The sequence below is a fragment of the Belonocnema kinseyi genome, chromosome 7, assembly GCF_010883055.1.
Source record: "Belonocnema kinseyi isolate 2016_QV_RU_SX_M_011 chromosome 7, B_treatae_v1, whole genome shotgun sequence".
Lineage (NCBI taxonomy): Eukaryota > Metazoa > Arthropoda > Insecta > Hymenoptera > Cynipidae > Belonocnema > Belonocnema kinseyi.
In genome coordinates this window covers 61156452-61169595 of record NC_046663.1, presented here as the reverse complement: position 1 = coordinate 61169595, position 13144 = coordinate 61156452, and the positions used below count along the sequence as shown (strand labels likewise).

Genomic DNA, 13144 nt, shown 5'->3' with positions numbered 1-13144 from the left:
AAATATGAACTATTATATTTTTTGTATTAAAAATTAATATTTTCAATAGAAAAGTCATCTTTCTGGATTCAAAATTTAACTCTTAATTTTTTCATTAATTTTGTTTTGTTTAAAAATTCCACCATATTATTGAAAATTCATCTTTGGAAATTGAATAAAATTGGGAGATAGGGTTAAAAATGCAACTATTTTGGTGTAAATTTTTTCTTTTCGGGTTTGAAAATACAAATTGTTCTTAAACATTCGACATTGAAGCTTTAAAATTCAAGTTAAATAGTTAAATCTGTTTTCAAATTTGATTTTAATCTAATTTAATTGCCTTAAATTTTAATTCTTGAAAACTCAATTTTTTGTCGAAAATGCAACTATTTGAATTGCTGATAATTTATTTTTTAAATTTAATTCTTTCTTATATTAAATTAAAATTATTTTTGGTCGGTATATCAGCTTTTATACTTTTCATTGAGATTTAATATTTTTGTTTCAAAATTTAACTATTTTGTTGAAAATACGTTGTTTTGTTTTGTTTGAAACTTAACTTCTTCAAATGAAAATTCAACTATTTGGTTTAAAATTACACTTTTTGTTTGAATTAAACTTATTTTAAATTAAAATAAAGAAAAATTTTTGTTTTGAATATCAACTATTATATTTATCGTTGAGAATTCATCATATTTGATTAAAAACTAAACTTCTTTATAAAAACACATTATTATTTATTTAAATTCACTTTTTCAATGAAAATTTAACTATTTGGTTGAAAAATATACTTTTTTGGTTTAATTAAACTATTTTTTATTTGAAATAACAAATATTTTTTGGTTGAAATATGAACTATTATATTTTTTGTATTAAAAATTAATATTTACAATAGAAAATTAATATTTTCAATAGGAAATTCATCTTTGAAAATTAAATAAAATTGGGAAATTGGGTTCAATATTGAACTATTTTGGTGTAAATTTCTTTTTTTCGGGTTTGAAAATTAAAATTTTTCTTAAACATTGGATATTTAAGCTTGAAAATACAAGTTGAACAGTCAAATAGGGTTTCAAAATTGATTTCACTCTAATTTAATTTTCTTAAATTTAAATTCTTGGAATTTCAATTTTTTGTTGATAATGCAACTGTTTGAATTGCTGATAATTCATTTTTTTTAAATTGAATTGTTTTTTTATATAAAATTAAAGTCTGTTTTGGTTGATATATCAACTATCATACTTCTCATGGAGAATTCATATTTTTTGGTTAAAAATTTTACTATTTTGTTGAAAATATGTTGTTTTGTTTGAAACTTAACTTCTTTAAATGCAAATTCAACTATTTTGTTTCAAAATTACACTTTTTTATTTGCATTAAACTTTTTTTGAATTAAAATAAAGAAAAATTTTTGTTTGAAATATCAAATATTATATTTATCGTTGAGAATTCATCGTCTTTGATTAAAAATTAAACTATTTGGTCGAAATACGTTATTATTATTTTTTTAAATTAACTTCTTCAATGAAAATTTAATTATTTAGTTGAAAATCACACTTTTTTGGTTTAATTAAACTATTTTTGATTTGAAATGAAAAACATTTATTTGCTGAAATATGAACTATTATTTTTTTTGTTTAGAATTCATATTTTTTGAATAAAAAAATAATATTTTCAATAGAAAAGTCATCTTTCTGGGTTGAAAATGAAATTTTTTGTTGAAAAACGATCTTTTCTTTTTGAAAATTCAACTGCCTTATAAAAAATTCGTCTTTTTGGTTTGAAAATTCAACTATTTGGGGTTTTGCTTCCTGTTCAATCTTTTTCGTTTGAGAATTTGTCCATTTCTTTGGAAATTTATCTTTGTAGATTAAAATCTCTAATATTTTTATGAAAATTCATGCACTTGAAGCATTATTAATCTGGTTTTGTTAAGGACTCAACCATTTGGTGGAGAATTTGTCAAAAATAAATTCTTTCTTTTTGTTGAAATATAAACTATAATATTTTTTGTTGAGAATTCTTTTTTGATATTAAAAAATCACCTTTCTTAATGTCGCAATCAACTTCCTTAATAGAAAATTTTACTTTTCTGGTAGAGAATTCAACTCTCCTAAATTTTTTGTTGCTTAAGGATTCAATTGTTTGGTTTTTGTTGGAAGTTTCATATTTTTTGTTTAACAATTCGTCATTTTGGTTAAAAATTCACCTTTGTAGGTTGAAAATTCAACCTTCAAATTTTTAATTTAAATAAAAATTTTTTTCTATTTGAATATCATCCTAGTATTATATTTTTTGTTGAGAATTTATCTTTTTTGTAATGAAAATTCGCCTTTTTTGATAGAAATCATCTTTCTTAGCTAAAAAGAGAATTTTGTTGTTGACAAATGAACTTTTCTAGTTGAAAATTCAATTGTCTTTTAGAAAATCTTGGTTTGAAGCTTAATCTTCTTTGTTTGAGAATTCGTCCACTTCTTTGAAAATTCATCTTCGCAGGTTGGAAATTCGACCATATAGTTAAAAACTCAACTTTTTTGTTGAAAATTTTTGTTTTTTAAAATAGAAATTTAACTTTTTCACCCGAAAATTTAACGATTTGGTTGCAATTTCTTATTTTTGTTGTTGAAGTCAATTTTTTTTTAAGAATGTATCTTTTTTGGTAGCAAAGTCGTCTTTCTTGGTTGGAAATGAAATTTTTTGTAGAACAGTTCAATTTTTTCTAATTAAAAATTCAACTTTGCTTTAAAAATTCTTGCTTTCAGATTGAAAATTCAACCATTTCTTTATTGTTTTAGGTGTAATTTTTTTGTTTGAGAATTCTTCCATTTGGTTGAAAATTCATCTTTTTACGTCAAGAATTCGACTTTATGGTTTAAATTTATAATATTTGGTTGAAAAAGAAATCTATTTTGACTCGAAATCTGAAGAATTGTAAGCGTTTCATAGCGAATGTAATATGGTATCTGCATTAATTTGTCTTAAAAGACTATATTCCCCTATTTTCGTGAAAAGTCACCCTGTTTCCCCTATTTTGAGATCATATTTAGATATTCCAAAAGCTCAACTTACAAACGACTTCGAGGATTGATTTAGCTTCAAACAAAACTGATCCATGGCGATCAAGTCCAAGACAAATATATTCTCCTTCAGCGTCTTTAGTTACTATGGGTATAGTCAGGGTTCCACTGTGAATTGAACTTCCTTCTGGCAATGGAAGATTTCCTCCTCTCCTCCAATCTAGGTAGATGTGGTCCTCATCTTTTCCTCTCAATTGACAACGAAGTTGCAATTTTCCTCCGCTTGGTATTTTATTGAAAGTGTTTGTGACAACTCCTGAGTTCTGCTAAAAAAAAAAGATCAAGGAAATCAATATACTAGAATGAATACTTCTAAATATTAACAAATTTTTTCAATATATTATATAAATTTAGGGTCGTTCTAAGTTATAATTGATGGATATTTTTATTAGAAATTCTTTGCTCTCATCTTCCGATTTTTTTTATCTCCAAAGGGTCAAATCGGTTAATATTAAACCGAGCCTCAATGAGTACAAATTTTGCTATTGATTAAAAAATATATATAGCAAATTTTATTTTTTATCTCAATTCTTCATGTCAAAAGTTTCAATTTGAGCCATCACGGAGGAAAGTCCGGCTAAAAGAAAAGCTTCCAGCCTTGTGGTCTAAAAAAATAATTTTTCTTATTTTTTAACTACTGATGTCAAAATAAGAAAAACACAACATGGCAAATTTTATTTTTATCTTAATTCTAAATTCCAGAAACTTCAATTTGAGCCATCTTTGAAGAAAATCGATCTAAAATAAAATATTGCAAACGCAGATTTCTAAAAAATAAAATATTCATCATTTTTCTTTTTTTATAGAAACTAATATACAAAAAATATCTAACACATGACATTTTTTTCATCTCAATTCTGCATGTAAAAAACTTCAATTTGAGCCTTCCGCAAAGAAAATCGGACTAAAAGAAATTATTTTTCTTATTCTGTAAATACTGGTAAGAAAAAAGAGAACTCGCTCATGAAAAATTTTATTTTTTATATTTTATGTCAAAAACTTCAAAAATTCAAAAAATTCAAGTTACGTAAAAGTGACTTTTGAGTTATTTCGTATTTTTGTATATTATCTCCCACAAAGAGAGGTTTATGGGTTAGTTATGGGTAGAAAATTAACCTCTTTAGGTTGAGGATTCAGCTATTTTCTTGAAAGATCATCTTTTTTGGTTGAATGAAATTGTGATTGATTTCAAATTAGTCTTTTTTGGTTGAAATAATATCAACTATTATATTTTTCGTTGAAAATTCATCTATTTCGGTTGAAAGTTGAATTATTCGGTTGAAAATTTACGTATATTTTTACAAATTTGACTATTTTGGTTCAAAGTTCAACTATTTGGTTGAAATGTAACTTTTTGTCTGATAATTTATATTTTCGGTTTAAAGATGCAACTGCTTTGTAGAAAATTCATGTTTTTTCAAGAAAATTCAAAATTTGTTTGGACATTTTTTTCTTTTTTGGTTTCAAGTTCGCTTTTTTCTTTCAAAAATATTATCTCTTCGTAAAAAATCATTTTTTTTCTGGAAATAATATCATAAATTCTATTTTTTGTTAAGAATTCATCTATTTTAGTAAAAAATTCAACAATTTTCTTTGGTTGAAAAGTAATATTTTTATTAAAAATGCATATTTTCGGTTTCAAAATTCAACTGTTTTGTAGAAAATTCGTCTTTTTGGTTTTAAAATTAAACAATTTACTGGGCAATTTTTTCTAGTTTCTAATTTGTTTATGCTTTAATTCAACTGTGTTTGATTTAAATCAAACTATTTTTAGGTTGAAATAGTATCAACTATTATATATTTCGTTCAGAATTCATTTCTTTTGATTGAAAATTGATATATTTTGTTAAAGATTCAAATCTTTTATTAGGTTTAAAAGTAACTTTCTCAAAGAAAATTCATATTTTTAGTTTGAAAATATAATTGTCTTGTAGAAAATTCGTCTTTTTAGTTTGAAAATTCAAAAATTACTGGAAATTTTTTCTTTGTTGTTTAAAAATTCGACTGTTTCGTTTCAAAATTGATCTCTTTACGTGAAAAAAATGTATTTATTTTTGTTGAAAATTAAACTATTTTGATATAATATTAATCTGAATAGGTTGACAATTCAATTATTTTGTTGGAAATTCATTTTCTTTTGTTCAATTTAACTGTGTTTTATTTTCAATTAAAATCTGTTTTTGTTGAAATAATATGAAATATTATATTTTTCGTTCAGAATTCATCTATTTTGGTTGAAAGTCTTGCATTTTGTTAAAAATTCAAATATCTCATTTGTTTTAAAAGTAACTTTTTTTTTTTTAATCATATTTTTGGTTTGAGGATGAAACTATTTCATAGAAAATTCTTCTTTTTGTTTGAAAATTCAACAAGTTATTAAAAAATGTTTTTCTTTCTTTGTTAAAAATTCTACTTTTTCGTTTAAAAATATATCTCTTTTGAAAAAATAGAATTTTTTAATTACTTTGATAGAAAATTCAGGTTTTTTGTTGAAAATTCGTCTTTCTTGGTTGAATTCAATAGCGAATTCAATATATGTTTGTTGAAAATTCAATACTTTTTTTTAAGTATCGATTTTGATTTGGAAATTCATCTCTTTTGGTAAACAAATTTCTGAACCAGGTTCAGCTACATTTTCGAGTTTGGTCTTTTCTGGTTGAAAATTTAACTGCTTGCTTTCAAGCAACGAAATTCTTTATAAAATGTATAGAAATCAGGCATCGGGCTCACTTTAGAGATAAAAAATAGCATGGAAATTGTTATAGTGTCACACAATTTTTCAAGTATTGAAATTTCATCTCGAACTTAAACTATTTTGTAAAAAAAATAGTATTTTCGTCCCGAAAAGTAAATATTTTGGCAGGAAATTGAAATATTTGGCCAAAAGGTATTATTTTTTGCAAGAAGATTTTTTTTTTTATTTCCAAATGCAAATGTTTAGTTGAAAATTAATTTGGTTTAGATGAGGATTCAAGTATTTTCTTAGTTAAACCCAACGGATTTTTATTTAAAATCAAAATATTTTTTTGTTTGAAATATGAAGTATGTATTACATCTTTCGTTAAAAATTCTTGTTTTTAGATTAAAAATTCAACTCCATGGTTGAAAGTTGAACTACTTTCTTAAAATTCAAGTTTTTTGGCTAACATCCATAATAATTGTAGTTAAAACTCCGTTTTTGTTGTTGTTAAAAACTATTTTTTTACTAAAAATTTAATCACTTTTTTGAAAATTCAACTGATTGGTTGTAAAATAACTTTTTTTTTTAATTCATATTCCGGGGTTGAAAGTTCAACTGGTTTATAGAAAAATCGTCCTTTTGACTTTAAAATTTCATTTGTTAAAAATTTATCTATTGTAGTTTAAAAATCGAACTATCTAGTTCAAAAATTTTTTAATGAAAAGATAAAATTAAAAATGATAAAAATTTTAACTAACATCATATCCATTGTTTAAAATATTTACTAGAAAATGTATATAATATGTTGAAAAGCCGTATTTTTTGGAAGAAAATTCAACTGTTTGGTTAAAAAATAATGCATTTTGTTGAAAATTCGTATTTTTAGTAGAAAATTCAACTATTTGGTTAAAAATTATGTATTTTGTTAAAAGTTCATCTTTTCTCGCAAAAGATTAATCTTTTTAATTGAAAATTAATCTATTTGGTAAGAAATATATGTATTTTGTCGAAAGGGAATGTATGGTTAAAACTTATTCTGTTTTAATTGAGGATTGAAGTATTTTGTAGAAAATTCGCCTTTTTTGTTTATATTCAACTTTTTAAAAATTTTTAATTAAAATATTTTGTTGTTAAAAAACCAACTATTACATTTTTTTAAATTAGTATACTTCATTAAAAAACTCATGTTTTTGGTTAAAAATGCATAATTTTTTGTTTTAAAAATAATGTTTGAAATGAAAATTAAACTATTGAACTTTTTGTGAAAATTGATTTTTTTTAGTAGAAATTTCAACTATTTGGTTCAGAATCCATGTATTTTGTTAACAATTCGTATTTTTGGTAGACACTCAATTCTATTGGTTAACCCTTAATGTGAATTGTGGGTATTTCATACCCCAAGCATATTTCAAACTCTTATAAACCATACATAATTCGAAAAAAATGAATACGTGTCGCCATGTAGCTTCAGTTGGAGACACTAACTGCAAGTTAAGTCGTTTAGCACATGATCTAATGCCAGTCTACTAGCAACAGCTGCTGAAAGTGGAGGTAAAAAATCGTGGGGTGTATAACGCCCAGTGTGCACTCAGCGAGTGAAAAAGTAATTTGGGATCAAATTTTTTTTTGGAAATTTTATTGATTTTTGTTTACTTTCTACCGTAAGTATATCATATCAAGTGAAATAATTTTTTTGTTGAATATTTCATACTTTTTTTTCTTTGTAGATGGCTTATAACTTACGGCAGCGCGTCATGCGAGAGCCGACCGTGGATTAGTTGAATAAAATATAATTTTTAAAATACAGTTATATATGTCTCTTTTTTAAATTTCTTGTATTTTTATAGTATAACATGTCAAAGTTTCTCAATTTTTATAATAATAAATCGATGTAAAAGCAAAAAATTTGATCCATCATTTTATCATAAAATTAAATTTTCAACTGTGCAAATAAATATATTTTTTTAAAGCGCCCATGTTGCAATATTTTTTTATGAAAGTACACTATTTCAAAAGTATAGTCATACATTTTTAGGTCCAAATAATCAAAATTGCGTGAGTTATGAATTTTTAAGTAAAAAAACCCATTTTTTCACGATTTTCCATAATTTTTTAACAAACTTAACATAAATAAATATCAATAAAATCAACTCAACCTTATGAAAGATACCTTAAACTATATCGGATAATTTTATTGTAAAAAAATATTTAATAGGGGTTAAACAATACATGATTAAATATTCTGGGGTGTTGAACACTTTGAGGGTTAAATATGTAACAGTATGGTTAAAAATTATACTGTTCTAGTTGGGGATTTAAATAATTTCTTAAATTTTTTTTACATTCAACTATTTTTAATTTAAAATTATTGTTTTTTAATATCAACTCAGCTTGAAAATTCAACAATTTGGTACAAACTTCGACTCTTTTGCGGGAAATTTATGTAATTTGTTGAGAAATCATCTTTTTGGTTGAAAATTTAACTATCTGCATTTAAAAATTATATAAAAACAAGGGTAAATATAATATACATACACTTAGTGGAGGTGGTAGTGGTCGGGGTTGAGGATATTCGGAAATATCTTCATTGCAGGGTTGGTCTCCGCGACATTTAGAAGGTGGTAAATCAATGATATCATCATCAACTCGAATATGAACGCTTTCCTCTGAAATACCGGCAGCATTGGTAGCTTGACATGTGTAAGTTCCTTCATCATCCGGAGTTAAAGAATAAATCTCATAGACTGCATCCACAGGAGCTCCTTCCTTGCTGAAAGGGTCCCTAGAATTAAGAAATTCGCTCATTAAATTCGTTGAATGGCAAACCTCATTATTTTTCTCAGGGTGGCCATGGGTCAGTGAATCATCAGGGATCATCATTTTCATTTAAGTTTTTTGTTTCAAGTCACTTTTTAGTTAGAATTTTAACCCTCAAACGGTACACTGGTGCGAATTCGCACAGTCGTTTTTGAAAAGTTGATAGCCACCACGAAAAATACGTCTGAACCCTAAGGTTTCAGGCCTAAGTCCGGTTAGTTCCAGTTTCGTTGATCTCCCCAGATAGAAGGACGAGAAAATCAAATGGGTGCGAATCAGCACCTGTGTACCTGAGCGGGAATTTCTAAATATTGTAAGTATGTTTATGTACATTTATTTGTTATTTATCGAATTTTCATGATAATTTTCAATACATTTTGCAAAAATGTGATTTTTGCCATCAGATGCATGGGAATGAAATTGAATAGAGTGTAAAGTATAGAATGCTAAAAATGTCGTAAATAGTAAGTAATTCTTGTTGAGAGAATTCGAGAGAAATTCTAAATGATAATGCTAATTATCACGGGGAAAATTAATTATTATCCAAATTTCTATAGAATCAATAAATTTAGCAGGAAATTTCACACAAAAAACATGTGTTTCACATTTTTCTAGGCTCAATCTTCTTCATATTCGAAGTTGAAAATGCAAAAGCCAGATTCGCACCAGTGTACCTTTAGTAGGGACCAGAAAGGAGTGTACCATTTAAGGGTTAAGACAAAATTTCCATGAATAAACAAATAATAAATTTTTTGCGAACATTAGTTGTCTTTGTGAAATCATTTGAAATATTTCAAAATATTTGTGAATTAATTGAAATCTTTTGAAGTTTTTGAAATCTAAAATTTGGTGAAACCTTTTGAAATTGTTGAAAATGTTTTAAATATTTTGAAATCTTTGAAATATTTGTGTAATCTTTTGTATCCGTTTGATATCACTGGAACATTAGAAGTATTTTGGAGAAACTTTGAAATCTTCTACAACATTTTAAAACCGTTTCAAATTTTTATGAAATATTTGAAATAATTGCGGAATCTTTCTAAACTCTTTTGTATTAATTTAAAACTATTAAAACACTTTAAATATTTGAGATATTATAAAGATTTCAAAGAATTTTGAATTAATTTAAATAATTTTTAAGATCCCAGAGTATTTTCAAAAATTCCCAGAAATGCTTTTGTGTTAAAATAAAATGCAAAGGATTTCAAAAGATTTGAAATATTCTAGATTATTTGAAATAGTTGATTCCAAATGATTAAAAAGATTTGAGGCCATTTTTTTAAGCTTTTAAGGATTTCAAAGCCTTTCTAATATTTCAAAGAATTACAAATTTTTAAAAATAATTTCAAAGATTTCAGGATGAGATGAATAAAAAATCGCGAAAAATAAAATTCCCAAATTGGAAAAATCAACAATAAAATTTCTGAACAATAAATTTTCCGAACAGTTTATAAAATTAATGAATTGGAAAATACCCGAATAATAATATTGTCAACTGAAAATTGCTGAACTAGAATATTCCCAAATTTAAACAAATAAAAGATTTTTGTTTATAAATATGATTTATTTGTTGAAAATACAATAATCGAATATTATTGAATTTTAATTTTAAATAATAAAAATTCGAATAATAAATCTTAGTTAATATTAAAATACAATTAACAAATATTTTTATTCAAAAAAATATATTTTTAATGTTTAAAGTTCCGAACATTATGATTAGAATTTAAAATAACCAAACTTTGAAAAAATGTATCCAGAAATATATTTGTGCAGTTATTGTTATTTTTAATTTAATCAATAATTTGAGAAACTTTAAGCATTACATTCTTGTTATAAAAGTATTTGATTAATGCGTTTTCAGTAAATAAATAATACTTATTAATAAAATATTGGTTAATTCTATAAAATATCTTAAGTAGAAAAATCCCGAATTTAAAGAATTAAAACAAATTATGTTTATAAATATGATTTATTTAAAAAAAATAAAATATCATATATTTTTATTTAAAAAAATATTGTTTATGTTTAAAGTTTCCAAAATTATTGTTTCAAATAAATAATATTTATTTTAAAAAAGTTAATAATTTTTATTTGGGAATTTTCTGCTTCGGATATTTTACAATTTAACAATTTTCTACAGGGAATTTCAATATTCTGGAATTTTCCAATACGGGAATTTTATTATTTTGGAATTTTATTATTCGGAAATTTTATGATTCAGGAATTATCCAATTCGAGAATTTTGGGCGTCGGCAATTTTATTGTTCGTTATTTTTCAGTCGTCTCATTATGATATTATAAAGGTTCCCAAAAATTTTCAATTAACTTCGATCATTTGTAAGATTCTAGAGTATTTTCAAAAATTCGAAGGAATGCTTGAGAGTTTTAGAATAATTTTCTAAAACTCTCAAGCATTCATATTCTAAAGAATGTACCAGAATTTTGGGAAATATCAGATTTCATGTAATTTCACAGGATTTTTAAATATTTTAATGGATTTGAATTTTTTTATTTCAAGGTATTACAAAATATTGTAAGGAATTTAAGAGATGTTAGGATATTTCAAAAGATTCGGACGAATTTTCCATTCATTTCAGAGATTCGAAAAATATTCTAAGATGTTACCAAACATTTTATAGAATTATAAAGATTTTAGGGTGGGACGACTCACAAATAAAATTATCGAATTGGAAAATTACCAAATTATGAAAATTCCGAAAAATAAAAGTTCCAAATAATAAAATTCCCAACAATTTATAAAATTCCCTAATTGGAAAATTCCCGAGTACAAAATTCCTAAACGAAAATTGCCAAATTTAAACAAACAAAACAAATTTTGTTTATAAATATGTTTTTTTTTGCTGAAAATACCATAATCAAATATTAAAAAAAAAAATTTTTAATGTGTAAAGTGTCCAAGATCATTATTTGAATTTAAAATAACAATAATAGAACAAAAATTTCATCGAGAAGTATATTTGTCCAATTATTTTAATTTTAAATGCAAGCAATAATTGAATTTTCGATAAATAAATTATATTTATTTACAACCATTTAATTATTTAAATTCGGGAATTCTTTAGTTCAATTATTTTACAATTGTGTAATTTTGTGATTCGAAAATGTTATTATTTGAGAATTTTATGATTTGTAAATTTTATTATCCGGGAATTTACGGTGTGGGGAATTTTATTTTTCGGGATTTTTTGTTCCTCCCTTTAGGATCATATAAAGATTCCAAAGAATTTTCAATTAATTTCAATAATTTCTAAGATTCTAGAGTATTTTTAAAAATTAGAAAGGATTTCAAAAGATTTGAAATATTGTAGAGTATGCGTAATAGATTTCCGGGAATTTTGTTTAATTCTAAAGAATTTGAAAAATTCCCAGTACATTTGAAAGCTCTCAAGTTATTTTAATTAATTTTACACAATTTTAAGAAATATTATCCCAATTTGATCATTTCACGGGATTTTATCATATTTTATTGGATTTCAAAGAATTTATTTACAAGAATTGACGAATTTCAAATGATTTCAAAGACTTTCAAATATTTTAAGGCATTGCCAAAGATTTTTAAAAATTTCAGAGATTTTAGGACATTTTGTTTAATTCTAAAGAATTTTCATTACACTTAATTTATTAATTGTAATTAATCAGGGAAAATGAAAAATCAGAGCTGTCTAGAAATAAAAATAAATGATTTGCTTACTGCCTTGATAAGATGTCCGTTTGTTTGCTCCAAGCAATACTGGGTTGAGGTTTTCCCGTCGCAGAACAAGTAAGATGCACTTTATCTCCTGGCCTTGCATTTAAAATTCCGCTCTTGGGGCTGATGGTAATAACTGGCCTAGAATGCACGATAAGTTGGGAAGTCAGAGTCACCATACCAGCAGAATTTGTTCCAGTGCAGACATAGAAGCCCTCGTCACTGTAATTGACGTTCGTAAGCCTCAAAAGTCCTCCAGGAGACTGTTCGACGTTTTGAGGAAGAGGCCGTCCATCTTCACGAGACCAATGGACTTCTGGAGTCGGGGCACCTTGAGCGCGACATTGCATGTCCACTGAGCCTCCCAGGAGCACCGTTTGAGGCAACTTCGGGTATATTTCCAAAATTGGCACCTGGCGTTCTACGCAAGAATTCATAAAATTAATATACAGCTCTAGTAAAATCCTGGGGAAAAAAACCCTCACAATTTCCGGAGTTTTCCAGTCCTAATTTTAATAGAATACGAGGGTAGTTCAATAAGTCCTTAGAATGACCAACAGATGGCGCGCGAATCGCTCCAAATCATCTGTTTTCAGTCAGCACCACTCCCGACTAGATATATGGTGCAGTCACAGTCCACATCTTCTGAGTTTACGTGTTTTTATAACCAATTGAAAAAAAAAATTGTTCGTTAAGAAAAATGGAAAAAAATGAGTTCAGAGCGGTAATCAAACATTTTCATTTAAAGGGTTTAACTCCATATGAGAAAAAAAATGGATTGGACTCAGTTCATGGCACATCTGCCCCTGCCTTAGCAACGGTTTATAACTGGGTAAATGAATTTAAGCATGGTCGTACATCAATAAGTGACGAACCACG

At 25.5% G+C, this 13144-nt stretch overlaps 1 protein-coding gene across 1 annotated transcript in view; it reads right to left on the bottom strand.

Annotated features, from left to right (window-relative positions):
• The window catches only part of LOC117176826 (basement membrane-specific heparan sulfate proteoglycan core protein-like), a 642506-nt gene that overhangs the window by 55490 nt on the left and 573872 nt on the right, over nucleotides 1-13144 (bottom strand). Inside the window, exons 43-45 of the mRNA XM_033367162.1 lie at nucleotides 12269-12686; nucleotides 8272-8518; nucleotides 3049-3322 (exon numbers count right to left, since the gene is read on the bottom strand). Coding sequence (XP_033223053.1) covers nucleotides 3049-3322; nucleotides 8272-8518; nucleotides 12269-12686 — 939 coding nt within the window. The remainder of the gene's footprint in view (nucleotides 1-3048; nucleotides 3323-8271; nucleotides 8519-12268; nucleotides 12687-13144) is intronic.